Below are 22,932 nucleotides of genomic sequence, written 5' to 3' on the forward strand. Positions count from 1 at the left end.
AAAAAATTTTATTTTCGAAAAAAATTTGTGATTTTTATTATGAAAATTTTTTAAATTTTTAAAAATCTATAAATTTATTGTAATATAACTAATTCATATATATATATATTTAAAAATTCATTATTCTATTTATACTTAAAGACATTGCATTGATATATATATATATTTATATTTACATATATGAATATGAATGTATAATATTTTATAATTATTTCATAATTTAATTGTAATTTAATAGTACATTATATATTGAAATAATGAGAAATTCAATAATAATTCTATTTACAATAATATTAAATTAGAGAATATTTTATACTATAAAATAAAATATATAAATTGTAATTTATGTTATATTGTGTGTGTGGATGAGTGTGGATGTGTATGTGTACGCGCGCGCGTGTATTGTATCATAAATTATTTATATTTAATATGTAATTTTAAAAAATTCTGAATGTGCTTCATACATATAAAAAATACTATCAATATATTTAAAATATACATTAGGAAATTATTAATTTATTTAAATAGATTATTTTATTTATTAAACTATTGCAAAAAATACATATTTTTTTCTCTTTCTTGCACTTTTTTGCTCGCTCTTTTCCTCTTTTCTATTTGGTTAATTTTTAGTTTATTTTATAAAATATTTTATTAATTTTATAAAAATATTATATATGATATATTTTATATGAATATATGAATATAAAATATTTTATATGACAGTAAGCAATTATTATTGCATATATGTTTTTGAAAAGAAAATTGTTATCAATTTCTGATATATAATAAATTTTGAAAATAACTTATAAATATAAAAGATAAAATTTGTAATAAAAAAATTGACTATAAGTTTTGCAGCCTCAAAAAATTAAATTATATAAAATTATTATATATAATAATTATATATGTATGTATTTTTTATAATAATGAATAATATTAGTTACTAATTTTTATAGTGAGTGAATTTTTATAGTAATATTCAACAAATAATTAAATAAAACATAAATAAAATTTTATTAAAGAGCAGTCTTATCTATATTCATAAGATTATTTCGAAATAATAATCAAGTTAACTTAGAATAAGTATTCAAAAACAATCAAAACAAAAACAAAATTACAAATTATAATTTGTTTAAATGTTAAAATATAATGATATCTATTTACAAATATATTATATTAAAAATAAAATCACGTATATTTAAAAATATTTAAATAAATATATTTAAACAAATTTTTTATTTTTTTTGTGAAATAAATAATATATATTCATTTGGAATCAGACCTGATATATCCTTCGAGAAAATATAAATAAAGATACACATAATATATATTCATTTCAATATTTTCAATGTTCATTTCAAAGATTTTCAATAAATGCAACTCAATAGATATATATATCTGGTTTATAAATCAGTACACAATTAAAAGAATGGAATAAAAATAAAAATAAATTAGATGAAAATTTTATGAAGTTTAACATAAAAAGTTAATATAATTATATATATATATATATATAATTTATAATTTTATACACATTTTTTTTCTGTAAATTACATTAAAACATACAAATTTGAAAACCATTGTTAAAACAATATTTATCATGCTACTATTTACAAATTAAATATTATTTATATTGATTTTGTATTTATATTGTATTATTTGATTTCAGCGTATAAAAATTATTATAATTAATATTATATTTTTCTAATATTCAAACTACTATACAATGTATAGTATGTATTTTGCTTCTTTTTACAAACATCTAAAAATTAGAATTATATAAATATTACTAATTATTAATTAATAAAAATATAATATTAAATAGAAGTACTATAATCTTATAAAAATATAAATGAAACAATAATTTGATTAAAAATGTATTGTACATTAAATATGTAATATGTTTTAATGAATATTGATTATAATATATTTATCTAATAATGAGATTGCTAATTTAATCTATTGATAATATAATTCATTATTATACTTATATATATATCTTTTAAATCTTATATTTTAGAATAAAATATAAATAAATAAATAGAAAAGATTTTATTGCAATGAAATATATTTTAATATGATAACTAAAAATATTTGAATTATTTCCTAAAACATTGCGCATTGTATATTTTTTATTATATGTAATGAACTTATGCAATTAAAAAGCTATTAATTTAATAAAAATATGCATAAATAAATGAAAACTCCTCATTAAAGGAGAGTCAACAATATATACAAAAAAATTGCACAGTATATTTAGTTTAAGTGTTGTAATTTGTATAATAACAATTTTTGTATATTTATTTTATTATTAATTTTATTCATTTAAGAAAAAAAAAATTTATTTTATGCCTGATGTTAATTATTAATTCTAATTATTATTATAAAAATTATTATAAAAATATTTCATTCATGTTATTATATAATATTAAAAATAATATTTAAATATTATTGTAATTAATAAAATAAAATTACATGTTAGTACAAACTTTATTATTTTTATATTATTTACTGTGGAATTATTTGTAACTATTCATATAGATTTATTCACATAAAATAGAAAATTGAAAATATAATAAAGAAAAAAACAAATATAAAAATTAATATGCAAAAATAGTGAAGTTTATTTTTTAAATTATTTAAAAAATTTAATTTTGTGTGGTAGTGATTTTATCTTTCAAAAATAAAATCGATTCCATTATATTTCGTTTCATTCATTCAATCCAAAATTAAATGCGACATGATTTAAAAAATAAACTTGAATGAACATTTTTGCGTATAAACTTTTGTATTTATTTTAATTTCTTAATCATCTCTTAAATTTTTACCTACTTTGTTTGAACATTTTGTATTTAAAATTATTATATTTATTAAATATTTATATTATAATGTTTTTGGTTTTAATAAACACATTAAATATATTATTAAACATATAGTGAGTTATTTATAATTAAAAATAAATAGTTTTGTTATAGTTTTATATATATTTATATATATGAACAATTTGATTATAAGATTCAAATATATTAATAAAAATTCTATTTCCAATTTCTTTTTTATGTTTAAGATTTCAATTTTTGAAATTATTTTTATTTATAGTTTTTTTTTAAATAAAGTAATATATATGTTTTTGTTATCATATTTGTTATTGTTATATTTGTTATCATAATTGATAAAAAAAATAAATTCAATCCTATAATGAATGATATGATTCATTGATGTACAAATATTTTTAAGAAACATAATTATAAAAATGTTTTAATTTTATTCTATTTTATTTAATATCTCTATTCTTTAATAAATATTTGTTTTCTATAATATAAATACATTTATGTACTCAAATAATATTAATTGATTGATTATTGAAAAATTTAACTTATAATGTTTCTTTCTGAAGTTATATAGTATATATTATTGATATGATTGTTTTATTGTTATTTAATTTCATAAATTCATAATATAATAAAATATATAATAAAATTCAATATTTCAAAATTTATTTATGATGAAATATATTGTGATGTAATATCAAGTTTTTGTAAATAAATAACATAAAAATTAATGATGAATAACAGTGCATTTATTAGCTTAGCAAAGAAAAATACATATTTGTGATGATTTTATTTTAATTATATTTCAATAAAAAACATTAAATGATGTTTTTTGATTTTAATAAAATTTTTAATATTTTTAATGTAGATAATATAGATATTTTTAATGTTTAATATAGATAAATATAAATAGATATAATTTGTGCCTATGAAAAGAAAAAAATTTTCATTATTAAAGAAAATTAAATTTAATATATTAAAGAAAATTTTTATTATGAGTAATTTTGTGGAAATTGTTGATCACAAATTTTATAATATAAAAAATCGAAATGAATCAGAAACATTATAAGTTTTATTAACATTTTAAAAATTTAATACTGTTAAAATGGAAAATTTAATAAATAAGATAAAAGAGAGCTTTATATTCATAATATTATCTAAATAAATGAAAGTTTAAAGAAATTAAAAAAAAAATATATTAAAAGTATATAAAATATACTTATATAAATATATAAAAGTATATTAAATATATTAAAAATATATATATTATATTTTTTTTTTACAAAAAAAAATTAACATTTGACAAAATATTTTGATTTAAAATGAGATTTATAAAAATCTAAATAAAAATAAGTCAAGTGTAATATATAGATTTATATTATATATAAATACTAATATTTTTATTATAAAAAATGAATACAAGTTGTTATACAAGTTATATTTACAAAGTCTCTACTTAATTTAAAATGAATAATATTATGCTCTTTAAAAATTACTATACTTTATTGGCATGAAAAAAAACTATAAAGAAATTAAAAAATTGTCATAGACAATTTTTACTTGATAATGATTTGAATTCTAGATTGTTTGTAATAATTTTGTATTCAGATACAAAAATCTTCTATATCATTTACACAATACTATAAATTTTTACCTTTGGTAACAATGTTTATTATAAAATTTAATAATTTGGAATGAAATGAAATTTTAAAAAAAATTTTATTACATTTGTGAGGTTTATGTACTCTCTTTAATAGACAAATAATGACATTTAAATAATGTCCATAAATAAAATTAAAAAATTTTTTAAGTTCTATATTATTAATGACATATTTATTAATAATTATAATTTTACTTCTAAATATTTTTTAAAAATGTTTATTAAATTAAAATGTTTTTAATTTATTAATTTAAAAGTTACTTTAATTTTAGTATTTAATTCTTTTGATGTACAATTATAATTTTATATAAATTATTTTTATTTATTTATTTTTTATTATTTTCATATTAATTTATTTTATTATTTATTTCATATTATATTTATATATTTTTAATTAATAATTATTTAGAATATATTTTATTATTATATATATATTTCTAACTAACATTATTTATAAATATTCATAAATAAAATCACTATTATGTTAATGTAAAAAATACTAGTTTACAAAATGCTTGCATTATTTATTATATACATTTTTATTTTTTTTTATGTGTATAATTCAGCTTTTATTTTCTTAATTTTGATTTTGATTCTTTGTTTCAAAACATTAATTTCAATTCAATAATTTGACAATTTTAAACAAATTCGATTGTTAAAACTTTCCACTTTACTTGTTTATTTTATTTATTTCGTTTATTTTTTACATTTATATCAGCAACAATAATTTTAAAAATTTAGATAAATAATATAAATATATAAATGTCTATTATTATATTTTTTTATATATTAAGAAAAAATCAAAACAACTTAATGATTTCAAAATAAAAATCAATTATAGACATTTATTTAATTGCATTATTGACACTTATTGTTGTTATTAGCTACCAATGCGATTTATAATAATTACAAATATTTTTTTAAATTTTATTTGTTTAACATGCTTAATTTTATTTATAAAATAAAAATTTTTTTATATATAAATATATAATCAGATAGTTGATTATATAATTTAGAAGTAACTTTTAAATCAATAGATTAAAAACAAATAATTTTTTTTATTGAAAATAAATTGCATCTTTAAAAAAATTAATTTCTAACAAATATAAATTATATTAAATTTTTATCTATAATTGTTCTTTAATTTTGTTTTTTTTTATAATGCATTAATGTAATATTAGAGATTTGATTCAATGTAATAAAAATATGTTAAAAAATTTTAACATTTTTTTATAAATAAATGATAAATGTTATAAAATTTTCTTGAATTAATTTTAAAAAATGAATAAAGGAATATAATGATGAGAAGTAAAATGTTAAAGCTAATTTAAATTATTTAAGAAAATAACAATGATTTAAGAGATTATACAAAAAAGAAATGGAAATCAAAATGGAATCAAATAAGAGTTTAAATAATTTAATCACAGTTTTCTGATAAAAATATAAGAGAAAATGAGAATGGGAAGATTGAATACATAAAATGAAGATACTTTTAAATAAAGATGAATTTAATTAATATTGAGTAAACTATCTTTTCAATCGATCTTTTATATTCAGAATATAAGCAAATTATATTTAAGTAGAAACATATCAAAATATATAAACTTCTTTATCCCAATTAGAATATTTTTTTATCAGGAATTTTTAACAAAATTTTGAAATTATTTTTCAAAGCGATAAATTTGAAAAAAGATTTCAATGAAATTTGATCTGTATACAAATTTGTTATGCAACAAAATATATATATATGAAGATAAATAACATAAGATTTAAGAACCTGAGAATTAAATTTAAATGGAAATTAAATAATTAAAGTAAAAAAAAAATAAAGATTATTATTATTAATTAAATTTCATTTTGGCGAGCATAAAATTTTTGGTTTTTTTTTTTATATTTAAAAGATATAATCTAATAAAAATTTTAATTGTATAAAAAATTATAAACATAATTATAAATATTTTATGTCTTATTTTAACTAGTCGTATATGATATGTATTATTATATTTCATTCAATCTATATATTGAATCATTATTCATATTAAAAAATAGTATTAGTGAAAAAAATAGTATTAGTAATATAAATAGATTAGATTTTTAATGAAAGCATTACACAATATTTCATAAAAGAAAATTTAATCTAATTAAATACATGTTAAATGTTCCAATTCAAACAAGGTATATGTACAATATATGTACATTAACAAATGTAATAAATTTTGATGTAATGATTTTTGCACAATATATATATTATATAATATATTTAATTTATTATATATTATATTTAGCATTAGGATGCTTAACAAATATTATAAGATAATATAAAAATAAAAAATTTTATGTTCACCAAAAAAAAGTTTAACCAAAATAAATAATTAAACAATTTTAATTATATATAAATTAAGATTTTAAAGATTTTATATATATGAGAATTCATTGAATACGTTCATATACATATATATTTATAGAATAATTTCATTACTAATTAACTCAGTGCTATGAATTATAATTGCACTGTGTTTGTATATAAATTTGTAATTAGCCATTATATTATTAATAACTGCGATATGATGATAATATATTTTGCATATCTGTGAAATAAAAACAGAATCAAAATAAGAATAAAAAAAAAAGAAATTGATTCTCTTTATTTCACAAATATATATTTTTCCAATCTGAACAATATTGAGATCTGATATTACATTAATACAATTTTGTTATCATGAAAAAATTAATGATTAATTGCCTTCAGTTAGCGAGAAGATCATCTTGTAGAAGATTTTATTTTTAGCTCAAATTAATTTATCTTTAGCATGAATTAATTCAATTAATCATTGATATTAACATATTATTTTTAGCAATTCTGTAAAAATAATTTTTGAAGACTTTTTAATATTTGTTATTGACTTTTTAATATTTAAAGCAAATAATTTCTTTTAATCACATTTTATCTAATTATCAAAAAAGAAAAAAGAGACAATATAAAATCTATCAAAATGATTAATGATAACAATATATAATGAACTAATAATAAACATTTAAACTATTATAGTTTTCAACAATAGCAATGTATAACATGTGACTATATCTTTTTATGTTATTGATTAATATATGTATATACATTGTATTATTTTTGCTATCAAATATTTTATATACCAATTTTGAACTTTGCAGAAATACGTTTTTAAGTAGTATCATTTTTATTTCATTTAAATATTTATTCTTTAAAATGTATTCGACATTTGAAAATTTTTTTATTCATATAATGACTTATTGTTGAAAGATTAATAAAATTATACTATATCTATATAAAATCTTAATTTTTTTTTTAAATAATATCTTTTCATATAGATAGTTTTTTATATTTCAAATTAAATATAATTCAGTTTGAATTATATTTGATACATACACTTAAACCATATATACTGTATATATCTGCAAGAAATAATCGTTACAATCTTGAATAATATGAATATATAATATAAATGAAATAATATCTTAAAAATTTTTATAGGAACATATTTTCATTTTCAAAGTTTAATTGAATTAATTAGTATGATCATTTATAGAATTACAAGATATATCAGATTTACCACCTTTAAACTTTGTTACTGTACATTCATTTAATATTTTAGTATGGTCATAGCTATTGAATTTTCTTGAGTGTAATGTACTAGAAATATTAATTTCATCTATTGCTAAAACATTTGAATTATCTAAAATTTTATTGTTTTCTAAATTTACATTTTTTTCAGAATTATCTGTTCTAAACGTATTATTTAGACTATGATCAAATGTTTTGAGATCATTCTGAATACTTTTAATAATTTCGGTATTATTTTCATATCGTCGTAGTATATTATTTTCGTTTTCATACCTACGATGTATTGAACCAGAATCTAGACGTTTTCTAAATGTTTCATCATATGACTGTTGATCCTCTATTCGTCTAGAAAGTCCACTGTCATAACAATGATCTGATTCTATATAGTGATTTAGATTATCTATTTCATAAGCACGTTTTGTTAATTGGCCTTCAAATCCAGCTCTTGCAGCTAAATGAAGGTAATTGTCATCTCCAATTGGAGCTTGCCTATAATAGTAATAATGTTTTAGATATTTTATACTATATATTAAGTATAATTCAATTATAGCTATGAGATTATAGTTAAAAGATATATTAGTTTGTTTTAATTAACTTACTTGCTTCCATATTTAGTATCACGTGCTAATCTCCTAAAATAAGCTCTATGTTCATGCTGTAAAGCATATGCAGCTTCTCTTAATGCAGTTAAAGTTTTAAAACAAGATGGCACATCTTCTATAGGAGATCCACCACCCGGTATAATACACATATCATTAGCCCCATAAACAGCTTGACACTCACACGCACTCATTAAAGTTTCGAGACGTGGCATATTTGTAAATATTAGAGAATGTATTCGTTGCAAATCTCGATCTGGATCTAGAACCATACGCAATCCAGCTTCTACTCCCGGTGATACTTCACTACACCCTGGAGCAATTTCTGCTACTGCTTTACAACTATAAGCAATATTTATTATGAATTTGAAAGATATATCAATTAAAATAATGCTAAATAACATACCAAAGCCAATGGCCATTAATATATGCACTTGGATGATATTTTTCTAATCGATTACTATTTGTACGACAAATTTTTGTTAAAATATCAATCCATTCCTTTTCTTCTACACAATTTCCTGCTTGAACATACAATGCCCTCTGTGATTGAATAATTTGAAATATATTTTTCATTTTAAAAGAATCTTCATGAAGTTTTTCAACTGCCAATATTTCTTCAAGTGGTATTTTACATAAAGGTTCCTTGCCTATGAAATGTAATGTCAAATGTATAATTCTTTAAAATTATAAAATTAATTTTAAAAATATTTTTAAAAATCAATCTATTATTTAAAAATATAAAATATAAGATTTATTTGTTATATACCTTTTGTTTTTGAATAAGACAAATCCTGTGTAGTAAGCTTAAAATATCTTTGTTTAAAATTTTTCCGACCAAAGCGTTTTCTACCTTGTGCCCTTTTAATCATTACTCTATAATCAAATAATAATAATGATAATATATATTTATAGAATTTTAAAATTAAAAATAAGTATTATTACAAACCTCTTCTTACAATCAGCAGTATGCATGAAGAGAAAATATATTCTATTATAAATGCTTTTTATTAGCAATAATTATATTTATTTATGAATAAAACTATTTTAATTTGATTTAATTAATTTAATAGTTAAATAATAAAGAAATATATAACATAATATAATATAATTATAATTAAATAAAATATTTTTAAATTTTAATTTATTATAATCATTGCAATTATTTAAAACCCAATGTAAACGAGCAAGTTTAATTGCGGGAATATCTTTTTATAGCTATTACTTCGCAAATCGCCATGGATTTGGCCGTTTGTTTACAGTTTTTTATTTAAATTCAAAATTACTAAATGTGCGAAAAATAATTACATAATAAAACTTGCTCATCTATATCGACGAGCTTGTTGTTTATTTTGTTTATTATAATAATTATTATGAAATAAAAAAAAATAGAAATATAATAAAGATACATTAATATAATATGCTAACATAATTATTAGACATACCCTTCTTTTAATACAATTGGTTGTTCTTGTTGAGTATTTGTTCGTTGTTTTGCAATATTACTATTACTACTAGTTGATATTAATTCTAAAAATTGTTTAACTGCTTGTATATGCTTTTCTGTATAAAACTCTCTGAAAAAGTAATATTTATATAATGCTAATATATAAATATACATAATCTATTTATTTATAAACCAAGTTTCAAAACAATATTTATTTCTTTATACCTGTACACGCATTCCATATATTCTTCTTTACAAACACTACCTGCTCCTCCTCTACAACTTACTAAATTTCCTAGACTTTGAATTGTTTTAGAAATTAATGTTAAAGTTCTATTAGTCTGAGAATCCTAAAATAAATAATAATGTATTTCAATTTCACTATAAATTATCAATATTATTTTTTTTTTCAATATTAGCCTTACAATTTGTTCAGTAGTAATATCAAATAATCTTGGACCCAATATTGCAGGAGCAAAAAATCGTAAAAAAATAAATCCACTGATGACTGAATATCTTACTTCTTTATTTTTTGGAAAATGCATTGCTGCAAGTTCTTTTAAACACCAAAACATTTCACACATTAATGATGGACATCGTACACCAGATGTTGTAATAGCAGTAAATACTCTCTCAACATATTCCTATTAAATCATATAAGTATATAGTTAAACTATTCAACATAATAATAAGATTACAAGCAAATATTTCTTTAAATTTTGCATACCTTTAAATTTGTTAAATTAGTTTGAATCGTATTTGCATCCTTTACTCTTGTTGGATCTATTTCACATGATTTTTTTTCTAAAAAGACTTGTTTCATAGCTGGTCGAAGAGTACTATGTAAATAATGGAGACCTGCTAATCTCATACCTTCATCCATCATCTTACTTACTAATGTATTGCCACGAAATATTGTTGTTGGATCACTTTAATAAAAATCACAATTATATTGTATATATGTATAAATAATATTTAATAATACACACACACATACATATACATAATCATTATATTACAAATTTTTATAATGATCATTCTATATATATCATAGTAAATACAAAATTTAAAAATAATATTATTTACTTACGTTAATTTAGAAATTTCATGACTAGCTAAAGCTCTCATTACAGAAACCAATTGACCGTAATGTACTAATACCCTAACTAATGGTTGAGCTGCTTCCATTTTACTTGATACAATTTCTCCCAAAATATAAACAGCAGAAGATGTTATTGGTTGAATATTAACACTTTGTAATAACAAATTTCTAAGTCTATCATACATTGCTGATGGAAAAACATGATCAGCTGTATAATGTATTTTTAATCGCAGAGATCCTAAACCTGGAAGTACACCAGGTGACGTGGAACTATTTGAAATTTTATTTGGACGATGTTTTACTGCTCTAGGTTGTAAAAAATACCTATTAATAATAAAATATGATAACAATTAAATTTATTTTTTGTAATTAAATTTTTATATGCCAATAAAAATATTAATAATTCCTTCCAATTTTATTATATTATAACATTTTTAAATAATTTAAAATATTTGAAAAACAGAAATTACCATGCAGTTGTTGAATTAGTTGATTGTTTTTGTAGACCTCTTAAAGTAACTCTAACTTCCCCAAGAAAAGCTGGTTGTTCTCCCATTCCTGAAGATGCATGCCATAAACCTACAACTACTTCATTCACTTCTCCATGTTCAAGAGAATAATGGGAAATATCTTTTTCTTTAGATTCTGTTATTTCTGGCTATAAATAAAATTTCATATAAATAAATCAAATAATTGTATAGGAAATATTGTTTTATATAAATCAAAATTTTATATAAAACATAATTTGACTATAATGATATATAAATATTTTTTAAATTAGTTTATTTAATTTTACCTCAAAAATAAATGTTTCATTAAAATATGGAGATACTGTTTTTTTTTTAATTTTTGTGCGTTTTAATACTTGTTTGCCATTACTATAGATGACTGTAACAATTGCAAATGGATCACAGCCACCATTTTTAATAGTTAATTCACTACATTCTATCACCCTATAAAAATCAATCATGATTATCTATTAGAAATATGTTTTTAATAAAGATGGTATTTTTAATAAAAATAGTTTTAATGTTTCGTAAAATGATTTATTTTATCTCAAATATTAAATAATATTATATATATATGTGCATGTATATAAATAATATTTATATATTCAATATAATACTATTTCATAATTGTTTTATAATTCATTTATATTTATTTTATAATTATTTATTAAATCGAATTACCTTACTGTAAGCTTAGATTGAGCATGTCCAATTTGAGATTGGAGAGAAAGTTCCAAATGTGCTTTACCTTGCACTTCAGAATCAGCATCAACTGGTCTCAATGGAAACCAATGTTCTTTATTATGGTATGTTGTCAAATCTTCTCTTTTTATTGCTACTTTACCCAAAATTTTATCTTGTTTTAAATGTCTATCGCGATCATAAACATAAATTCCAAGATAACGAAATTTTCTAGGCACTTCAAATTGAAATTCTTCTCCAAAAAATGGACTATATTAAAAAAAAGAAACATTTTATGTATTTACATTTTTAAGAATATATAACATCTTATAACATCTTATAATATAAATAAAATTAAAAATTAAAAATTACTTGAGAGTTCTTTCCATTGTTGTTGTTCTAAATATTTCTTCTTGATCAAGAGATAATACACAATATACATCTCTTGCACCAGGAGATCCATGATTTCTGCTTTGTAAATTTTTTACCTCACCTAAATGCAATTTATTAAACTTTTTTATAAATGAATATTTCATATTTATAAAAAATTATATTAATTAACTAATTTTTCACTTACAAATTAAATGGAATTTTGTATTTTATCCCATAAAAACAAAAAATATAAACTACTGAAATATCAAAAATCTTTTCTTATAAAATTGATTTATAAAAATCTTACAAAATTAATAATTAATGAGAAAATATTTTAACTAATTAAATATTAATAAATTTAGAATGTTTTAATAAAATTTTAACAAATAATAATAAAATTTATAAAAAATATTTAATTAGAAAAGTAATAATACTGAATTTTTTTAATAATATTTAATTTATATATTTTATAACATAAATCAGTTTTATAATATTTTATTTTAAAAATTATATAAAACTTAAAAAAATATAGATAAATTATTAACAAGATTATTAATTATAGATTAAAAACATATATAAAAAAAATCTAATACAAAAAATATTATTTTTGTATTCATAAAATTTATTCTGTCATACTAATGTGTATAAAACTATATCAGAAGCAAAACAAATTCTTGATACATTTATGATTAAAATAATAAAAGAAAGAAACATGTAATTATTAATTGTGACAAATTTAATTAATATTAAATAATAATTTTCTATTACATTAATGAAAATAATCAATTCTTTTTAGTATTAACTAACGAGAAGCATATATTTGTATAGAGACAATGATGCGTAGGAGTCGAAAATGTACGCTTACGTGTTGATCACGTAAAATTTAACATAAATATCATTCTCATATAATTGTATAATAAATTTGTCAAATATATATAAGAAATTATAAAATGACTTATAAAATAGAATTTTCCATTTAAATAATAAAATCAAAGAAATCAAATTTAGTGACATCCCACATGAAACCCAAACAAGTAGCACGCGTATAAGAACACATTGCATTTTTTTAAATAACAACATTTTGTGATATTAACACATCATATAATTTTTGGAAGTTTCACGTTCTTAATAAACGATGTTTTTAATAAATTTTCGTACCAATTTTTATTTTTAATCTTTCTTCAACGCGAACTAGGCGCGTCTCTTCGGCCATGTTACCTCCATGACACTACTGAGTGAGTACATGAACAGAATACAAGGCGGTACGTTCATTCTGTGAATGGATTTTAAACAGGACCGTATTAAGTTATATATGCACCCAATCTTAAGTAATATGCATAATATGGATTTTTAAAAAAATTTAATAACGTTTGATTTATAATTAATTAAAACAGAAACAATTATTATATATTATAATTATATATAATTTTAATAATTTGTCATTAATTTATCAATTATTTAAAATAATTTCAAATATTTATTCATAATTATTTTTTCGTAAAAATAATAAATGTGAAATAACAATAAGATGAATATCTATAATACTTTAATAATAAAATATATAAATCAATACATTGTATTATAATACATTATATTTTTTTTGTTCTCACAATGAATGAATTTAATTATTAGAATTTTATTCATATATCTTATTTATAAACATTATTGTATATATATATATATATAAAATATATTTAAATCGTAATTATTGAATGAAATATAATGAATATTTAATAATTTAAAATCATTCATTATTGAAAAATCATTATATATTTAATGATTATTAATATATATATAATTATATATATCTTCATATATAATTATACAATATCAATATCTTTTCCATAACAATGATTCTATAACAAAATTAAAATTAAATATTTTATATTTTTTATAAAAAATATATAAATATTATAAATTATGGATATAATTGAGGCTTCATGCTACTTAATATTATTTGCTAAATTTAGTTACTTATATTAAAATATAGTGAATTTAGTAACTTAGGTTAAAATATTTTGCTATAAATTTAATCTACAAAATAGATTACAAAATAGATTTTGGTATCCTTAATTTTGATTAAAAATGTCAGATTGTTTTAATTAATAATATTTTTTCAATTTTTATTTTTTAATTGTGAATAATAAAAAAAATATATAAATGAAAGAATGAAAAATGAAGAAATGAGCAAATGAAGAAATTAAAAAATGAAAGAATGAATGAATAAATCTATGAATTTAAAAAAGAAATTAAAAATAAATAAATAAATAAATGTATATATAAATGGATAAACAACATGAAAATTATGAAATGAAAAGAAAAACGAATTTTATAATATTAGTAAAATTTATATATTAGTGCATTTACATATTAATAAAATCATGTATAGACTTTATGAATATTAGAATTAAGTAATATTAGTTTTGATTGTAAATGTATTTTTTGGATAATTAATATTCATATATATCAGGATAAAATTACTAATCCTATGATTTCCTGTTCTTTTCATCACTCTTAACTATCTATATTCTATCTTTATTTCAATGCGTTAAGTTTGTCTGCCTGTCGTAGAATGAGAACAAACCTCTATGTTAGAGTATAGTTAACTATACTCGTGTAAGTGGTGAGCCACTTCCTGATGGCGCAATAGCCCGTTTCCTCTCCTCTGCGTTTCTCTTTGCTCCTCACTCTTTGTAGAACTCTATAAACTATATTGGCTTTCCCTTATTCTTTTATATCATTCTTCTTTTTTTAAGTCTTTTTTACTAATGTTTCGTTATCCTATTATTATCATTATATAAACATAATGAAATAATCATAATGAGATTTAATATATATATGTAAAAAATAAAAAACTGTTATAATGAATTAATCCCTGTATTTTTTCATGAATATAAAATGAAGAATGATATGTTAAAAAAATAAATGACGATAATGTTAGTAAATGGAGAAATTGATATTTAATATATAATTTCAATACAATAAAAATGACAATAATTTAAATTTATGAATGATTTTATTAATACATAACGAATAATATTATTATATTATAATTATATAAAAAAATGAAATATTTTTTTGTAATACATGATTATTTTATTCAATATTCTTTTTATAAATAAAATTCAAAAGAAAAAAAAAGAGAATGATATTAAAATACAATGATAATATTCATAAAAATACAAATGATTTTATCACAATACAATAGGATCTCAATTATCCAAATTTTCATTTTATCAAATTATCAATTTAACTATATTTTAATTTTAATTATAATATAAATTATATAAATATATAATATTCGCATAAAAATATTTCTGCATTATTTGAATTTATATTAAAATTTATCATGTCTGTTAATTCATTTATGTAAAAATTCTATTTAATCAATCAATAAATAATATATTATTACCAATTTACTAATTTTGTTACAAACTTTCTCCTACTAATTAATAACATAATATAATATAATATACATATATATACATATATGTATACACATATCTATATTTATAATGTTCTTTAAAATTAAAATATATTTTTGATTTTAATTTAAATAGATAATATTTAATTTAAATAATTTTAATTTAAATTGAATATAATAATTCATTATTTTATAATAATTTATCATATCATTGATTGTTCATAAAAATAATATGATTATTGATAAAAATAATAGAACATTCTAATTTTATTATTCATAAATACGAAGAAAATTTACTATAATATGTAATACATATGCAATATGGAATTCAATTATATAATAAAATAAGAATTATATAGTTATATTTAATAAATATTGAAAAGTTCCTATATTTTGAATTAAAGCAAATCTGTATATATATACTTATATTTTGATAATTGTTTTGATTTCAAAGTTAATGTTATTAAACCAATAGTAATGAATAAAAGAATCATTCTATCATTATTAGTATATGATTTTTGAAAATTTTTGAAAATTTTTGAAAATCAATTTTTATATAAATTTAAAAAAGAAAAATTTTTATAACATAATTTTCGAAAAAGATATTTATTTATACAATGTTGATATCAATATTAATGAGATAAAATCAATTTTCCAATTTTCTAATTACAATTAAATAATTTAATTTTTCAAACACTATATATTGAAATATTCATAAATATATTAACATATATTTTAATAAAAAATTCAATAATTTAAGCAGGTTTTATTTTAATTTATACTTTTTTATTATGTACTTATCAGATTTGCTTTACAGATTTGGTTTAATTCAAAATATCATATATTTCTTAAATTTGTTTATTAAATATCAACTTATATTTAAGTTATAGAGAAAATTTCGTAAAATCTTGTCTAAAAATATTAATATTTTGCAAAAAAAATACAGAAATAATACTTAGACTATTTGTTAAGAGATAGGATATAATAAATCATATTACTTAAAAATAGTAAAATTATATTCAAACATAAAAAAAATTAATTTTTTTTGAAATATTAATAATTCTTTGTATATAGTATCTACTTGAATTAAACTTGAGTTAAAAAAAATTGAATTAGTTAAAATTGAATTAGTTAAAAAATGTATATAAATATATATATTATTTCATATACATGCTAAAAGATAACAAATAATTTTTTTTTAAAAATTAAGAAAAAAATAGAATTTTAATATTTGACGAGTATATAATAGACATATAATTTTATTGAAATAAACATTTTTTTATAAGTTATAAATAGATAAAAATAATGATCTATTAAAATCTGCTTTATGATAATTTTATATTTATTTGTATCTTTAATATCTAATTTACATTTATATTTTTAATATCTAAATCTTGCTTAGTAATTATCAATAAAATACTTTCTTAAAAGTAATACAATAATAGATTTATTCCAAAATATATTTAATTAAATCCTTTTTTTTAAATCTTCGTTACAAATATAAATATATAAAAATATATAAAATAGATGAGAGTATTATTTAAAAAACATAAAACAATATTTTGAATTTTTATATTTTTTTTTTCAAAATATCTAATAACACTGAATTTTATTTCAAAGATATAATAACAAATAATTTTATTGCGAAGATTGATCTATTAATAAAATAATCTATTCTATTAATTCTATTAATAAAATAAATAAAATTCAATAAAATCGATGTTATAATATTGGTATATAAAATATTATAAATTTATTTACATTTTCGAAAATAGAAAACTATGCTTTTTGAAATTAATATTGAGAAATAAATAAATATATGTATATTTCGATTTTGTCTTTTCATAGTTAGTATAATAAAATAATAAGTGATATAATTAAATGACAGTTGAAATACGATATATATAGTATGTCTGACAATGGTCATGGATAGTTGGAGAATTTAGAAATGTATAATTAGTACAAAAAACAAAAATTAGTACACAAAAATATCAATTAGTATACATTCTTTAAAAACGGTTTAAATTCAAAAATTATATTCTCTTTATCATTTAAATTTTCAGTTGTCAAGTCAATTAAATAATAAAAAAATTCTTAAATTACATATTGATTGACTTCTAAATTCTCCAATTAATATCCGTAAATTTTAGTAAAAATAATTAGTAATTATCAGTCAATTTACTTACATGTAAGTAAATGTATCACTTTCATATTTGAAATAATATCAATTACGTATTTTTATACATAATTTATTATGTATCTTTTATTATGTTTAGAAATAGATTTTTGATACGTATATACATTAAGAATTCTTAAAATTTTTTAAAAAATTATTAATCTAGCATAAATATCTCATTTTAAATTCTGCCACATAATACGTATAATATACACATATTGTATAATCTACTATCCGTGATTTCAGTTATTCACTATATTAAAATATTACAAAGGAATATTATTACGTATCATATAAATATGTAATAAATTAATATAACTTTTAATTACTCAATAAATATAATAATAAAAAAAAAGATTTTAAAAAACTTTAAAAAAATAATATTTTTAAATATTTCAAAAACTACATTTGTCAAAGAATTAAAAAAATTATTTTAATATTTAAGCTTTCATATTATAATATATAAAAAAATTTTATTAATTGTATTAAATTATATTAAAAATTATATAATTTCTTTTAAAAAGTTAATCTTTTATATTCTATCCTATAATCTCTATATTTTTTTACAAAGTTATTAATATTGCATATTAGTATTATATTATTTCTTATATGAAATGAATTTTGTAAGAATATATTTTTTTCATAATATTATGTTCTTAAAAGACATTTTATTATATTTAAATAAAATAAATATCTTATATATATAAATACCTTATAATACGGATATACTAATAATACAAAATTAATACAAAATACAAAAAATTGTATAGACTTTTATATTTTATTTTTATATTTTATTCTAAATTATAAATTCTTTCGATCTATGTTTATTTATAATTTTTTATCATTTAATTTTTCAACTACCATTAACGCTAAAATATTATTCTCTGATGAACCGATACGTACGTGATATAAAAATGGTAAGCAAATTGTTCCCATGAAATTTAAATTGTAAAGAAAAAATAATCATCTGGAAAATATAATACTGTAGAAAGAATAAGTAAAGAGAGAATAGCTTGAATTCATTGGTGGGGAGCAAACTTGTATTATGAAGTCTGATTATTGAAGAGTGGGAAAAAATAATAGTAGTAAATTAGAAATGGAAATAGAGAAATAGTGTGAGTGTGCTTACTCTGAAAATACAATGAATAAATAAATAAAACATTTGTTTCCTCATTTCTATTTCAATTCTATTATTATTATTTTTTTTTCACTTTTCCAATGATCAGATTTTTCATAGGAATTTTGAGTGGAATTTGAAAATTAATGACGAGTTATGTATCGAGATAATTATATAATTGTACATGTATATAAATAAAATATATAATAAATAATTCATACATATAAAAATCTTATTAAGAATAACATTAATTTTCGCATAATATGATTAAACCATATTGATATGTACAATCTTATGTGATTTCACAATATTGTATACTGTAATATCTTATCTTGATTTTATACGAGATCAGAACTGGATAATTTACATTAATTTGAAATATGAATTTTAAAAGATAAAATATTTTAAATTATATTATAAAGTAAAAAAATTATATAAAAAATTGTTATTTGTAATAATAGTCAATAATCATAGTCAATAATCATAAAATTCATCTTATGATTGAAATTGTCTGTTAACAATATCGAACTGTTTTAATTTTTTAATATTAAAAGACATAAATATTTTGATATTTATTATAATATTATAATAAATTGATAATTGATAAAAATTGATTTGTAAAAAAATATTTAAAATATCAAAAAATAATAGAATTTATTTATTGTAAAATCATATTTCGAAATATATAGAATATTAATATGTTCAGATATCTTCGAAGAATTGATTGTAAGAATCAAAATAAATGCAAAAATCAATATACAAAAACTTACTTATTAAGTTATAAGCATTTAAATTTATGAGAACAATAGAATAGAAAACAAAATGAATTTAATCTATTTTTCTCTAACTTCATTTAATGCAAGATTAATTATTACTATATTATTCTTGATAAAAGAAATGATATCATTTTAAAATCGAACAAAAATTATATTTCTATTTTTATATTTTCAAAAATAAGAAATTTTGAAGAAAATCAGTATCTTATTATTTCATAAATTTAATCTTCTATAAAATGTTCTGCTTTTTTAAATTTATAATAATATAAAATAATATTATAACATAATAAAATTAACTTTTAATGATATAATTAATGTTTTATTCACATGTTCAAAATTTGCAATATTTTCCTTTTTTCTTAATTTATATATACATTTATTTTTAAAAATTTACATTATTATTTAATGAAAATCCTAACGAATGAATTCAAAATCATAAGCATATTGATTTCATTTTATTTCTAAAATATTAAATTTTTACTAAAATATTACATTTGTGAATCATTGAAAATAAAGAATAAAGATAAAATAATGTATATTTTGATTATAAAGAGATTCAATAAATATAGAGATTTCTCTATTTATTAAAAAGTGAAATTATTTGTTTTTATATACAATTATAAGACATAATAAATAATAGTAATTTATCTTCTCAATTTTTGCAAAAATTATAAAAGAATTTTGTAAATTAATATATATATATAGTATTTAATTTAAATTATGTTCTATTTTCAAAAATATTGTTATATTTTTAAAAATATATTAAATACCAGTATTAAATACCAGTATTAATCATTATGCTATTTTAGCATTAAGATCTTATGAATTAATTTATTATAACATTGTCTTTTAACACAATTTAGTGTTTATAATTTATTTTTCTTGTGAATTAAATTATTAATTATTCTCGCTTATATGTCTATTTAAATCCTTTTGTTTAATGTTAAAAATTTTATTTTTTTTTTACTTCTATTAACTTAGACGTTTGATTAACATTTTAAAAAATTGTAATTTCATTTACAAAATTATTTATTTTACTTTACACTAATATTTGTTTAAATCAAATTTGTAATTTTAAGTAAATTTAAAAAATTTTTTAAATGTAAACAATATAACCTTAAATTTAAGTTCATATATATCTTCATATATTGTTTATATATTATTTTTATTTATTTATAATATTTATACATTATTTATATATGATTATTAAAAAAATTATATATTTTATATACATGTATATTTCAGCTAATTTTATAATTATATTTGTTTTTCCATTTATCACCATAGTAAATAGAATTCACACTTCAATGTTGCCAAGTTTTATATTATAGCTACCAAGAATTGTCATTTTGAAGTAAAGTTCGAAGAAAAATTTACTATTGTAATCAGTGTATTTATGATATGATTATACTGTGGAAATAGAAATTATTATATAGATATAAAATATAGAAGTAGAGAATGATAGTGGAAATGATATGAAATATGAAGTAGTCATGTAATATTATTTTTTCAAGAAAGAATTTTTATTGCAATTTTACTTATCAAATAATACTGTATTTGTAATAAACTATGTTTTTTTTATAGTAGGGAATTGTTTGAGCAATATTGGCCAATATAAAAATATAAAAAAAAATATAAAAAAAAATATTGCATGAAAGAAGTCTATATCTTATTTAAAAGTATGTTAGTATTATACATATACTTATATTGATTATAATTAGTAGTGTCTGGTACCCGAAATTCCACTTGGATCGAACCAAGAAAAAATCGAACGGGGTTGACCGGTATTTGTTGATACTATGTCGATATATATATATACTTTATTGTCCTTTATTGTTAATAAATACTTTAATTGTCCGAGATTTTCAGGATAATCTTTAGTAATTTCCATTTCCAATTTTTTGAAAAATAATTACTTTTCATCTTTAATCAGCTCAACGTAATATATTGTATACATAATACATAAATATAATAGTGTTCGAATAAAAATCATGATTTCTAAATCAATTTTTTAAGATTTCTAATATTTTTTTTTTTAAAGAAAATATAGGGATCCATCAATTTGTATATTAAAAAAAATATAATTACATAGAAAAGAGATACTACAAAAAAACTTTTAATATATAACTAAATTCATTATAATACATTTATAATTTAATAAATAATATATAATTCATATAATAATATATAATTGTAATTCGCATTGAAAATCATTTAAAAAATATATTAATAATTATTGGCTTTTAAACCATGTAATGGTTTTTTATTCAATGGTCAATATTCAAATTTAAATTTAATTTACAATTTTAATAGACAGAATTAAATAGCATATATTTAAGAGATTAAAAATCTCATATTTTATATTCTATTTGATATTATAAAGATTTTGTTTAAAAATTTTGTTTTTTCATTCAATAAATAATTTATAATAATAATATGAGATGGCAGAAATAATTGATTATATATATATTAAATTGTAATAATTAATATATTACAAATATAAATGGTTATTCTTAAAATATGTAATAATTTTATTTATTTAGTCATTTATTTAGTCATTGAATTGCTTAAGTTCAAATAATTTGACTTTGTATTTATAGAAGTTTGATTGAAAATTATAGATATAAAAATATA

At 17.6% G+C, this 22,932-nt stretch overlaps 1 protein-coding gene and 1 long non-coding RNA gene across 7 annotated transcripts; one reads left to right on the forward strand and one right to left on the reverse strand.

Annotated features, from left to right (window-relative positions):
- Positions 1-152: 152 nt before the first annotated feature.
- LOC107999613 (GTPase-activating protein) lies at positions 153-18,581 on the reverse strand. 6 transcript variants are annotated; one of them, XM_062071991.1, is made up of 17 exons: positions 15,387-15,582; positions 13,961-14,075; positions 12,803-12,923; positions 12,431-12,700; positions 12,037-12,193; positions 11,711-11,898; positions 11,229-11,564; positions 10,866-11,067; positions 10,564-10,782; positions 10,364-10,488; positions 10,137-10,268; positions 9,641-9,682; positions 9,461-9,567; positions 9,098-9,341; positions 8,692-9,033; positions 8,366-8,581; positions 153-1,762 (listed from the first exon to the last, which is right to left on the reverse strand). In XM_062071991.1, the coding sequence occupies exons 2-17, from the start codon at positions 14,013-14,015 to the stop codon at positions 1,753-1,755; spliced, it is 2,766 nt and encodes a 921-aa protein (XP_061927975.1). In that variant the 5' UTR covers positions 14,016-14,075; positions 15,387-15,582; the 3' UTR covers positions 153-1,752. The 6 variants fall into 6 exon arrangements, with proteins under 6 accessions (XP_061927975.1, XP_061927977.1, XP_016915047.1 ...); XM_017059558.3 differs by lacking the exon at positions 153-1,762 and adding an exon at positions 18,413-18,581 and having other exon boundaries at positions 5,982-8,581; positions 15,387-15,510; XM_062071993.1 differs by lacking the exon at positions 9,641-9,682 and having other exon boundaries at positions 15,387-15,581.
- Positions 18,582-19,351: 770 nt separating this feature from the next.
- Positions 19,352-22,287, forward strand: LOC107999611 (uncharacterized). The gene is made up of 2 exons (XR_001766378.3): positions 19,352-21,793; positions 21,883-22,287. It is a non-coding gene; the product is annotated as an uncharacterized LOC107999611 (long non-coding RNA).
- Positions 22,288-22,932: the final 645 nt, after the last annotated feature.

The sequence above is a fragment of the Apis cerana genome, linkage group LG2, assembly GCF_029169275.1.
Source record: "Apis cerana isolate GH-2021 linkage group LG2, AcerK_1.0, whole genome shotgun sequence".
Taxonomy (NCBI): Eukaryota; Metazoa; Arthropoda; class Insecta; order Hymenoptera; family Apidae; genus Apis; species Apis cerana.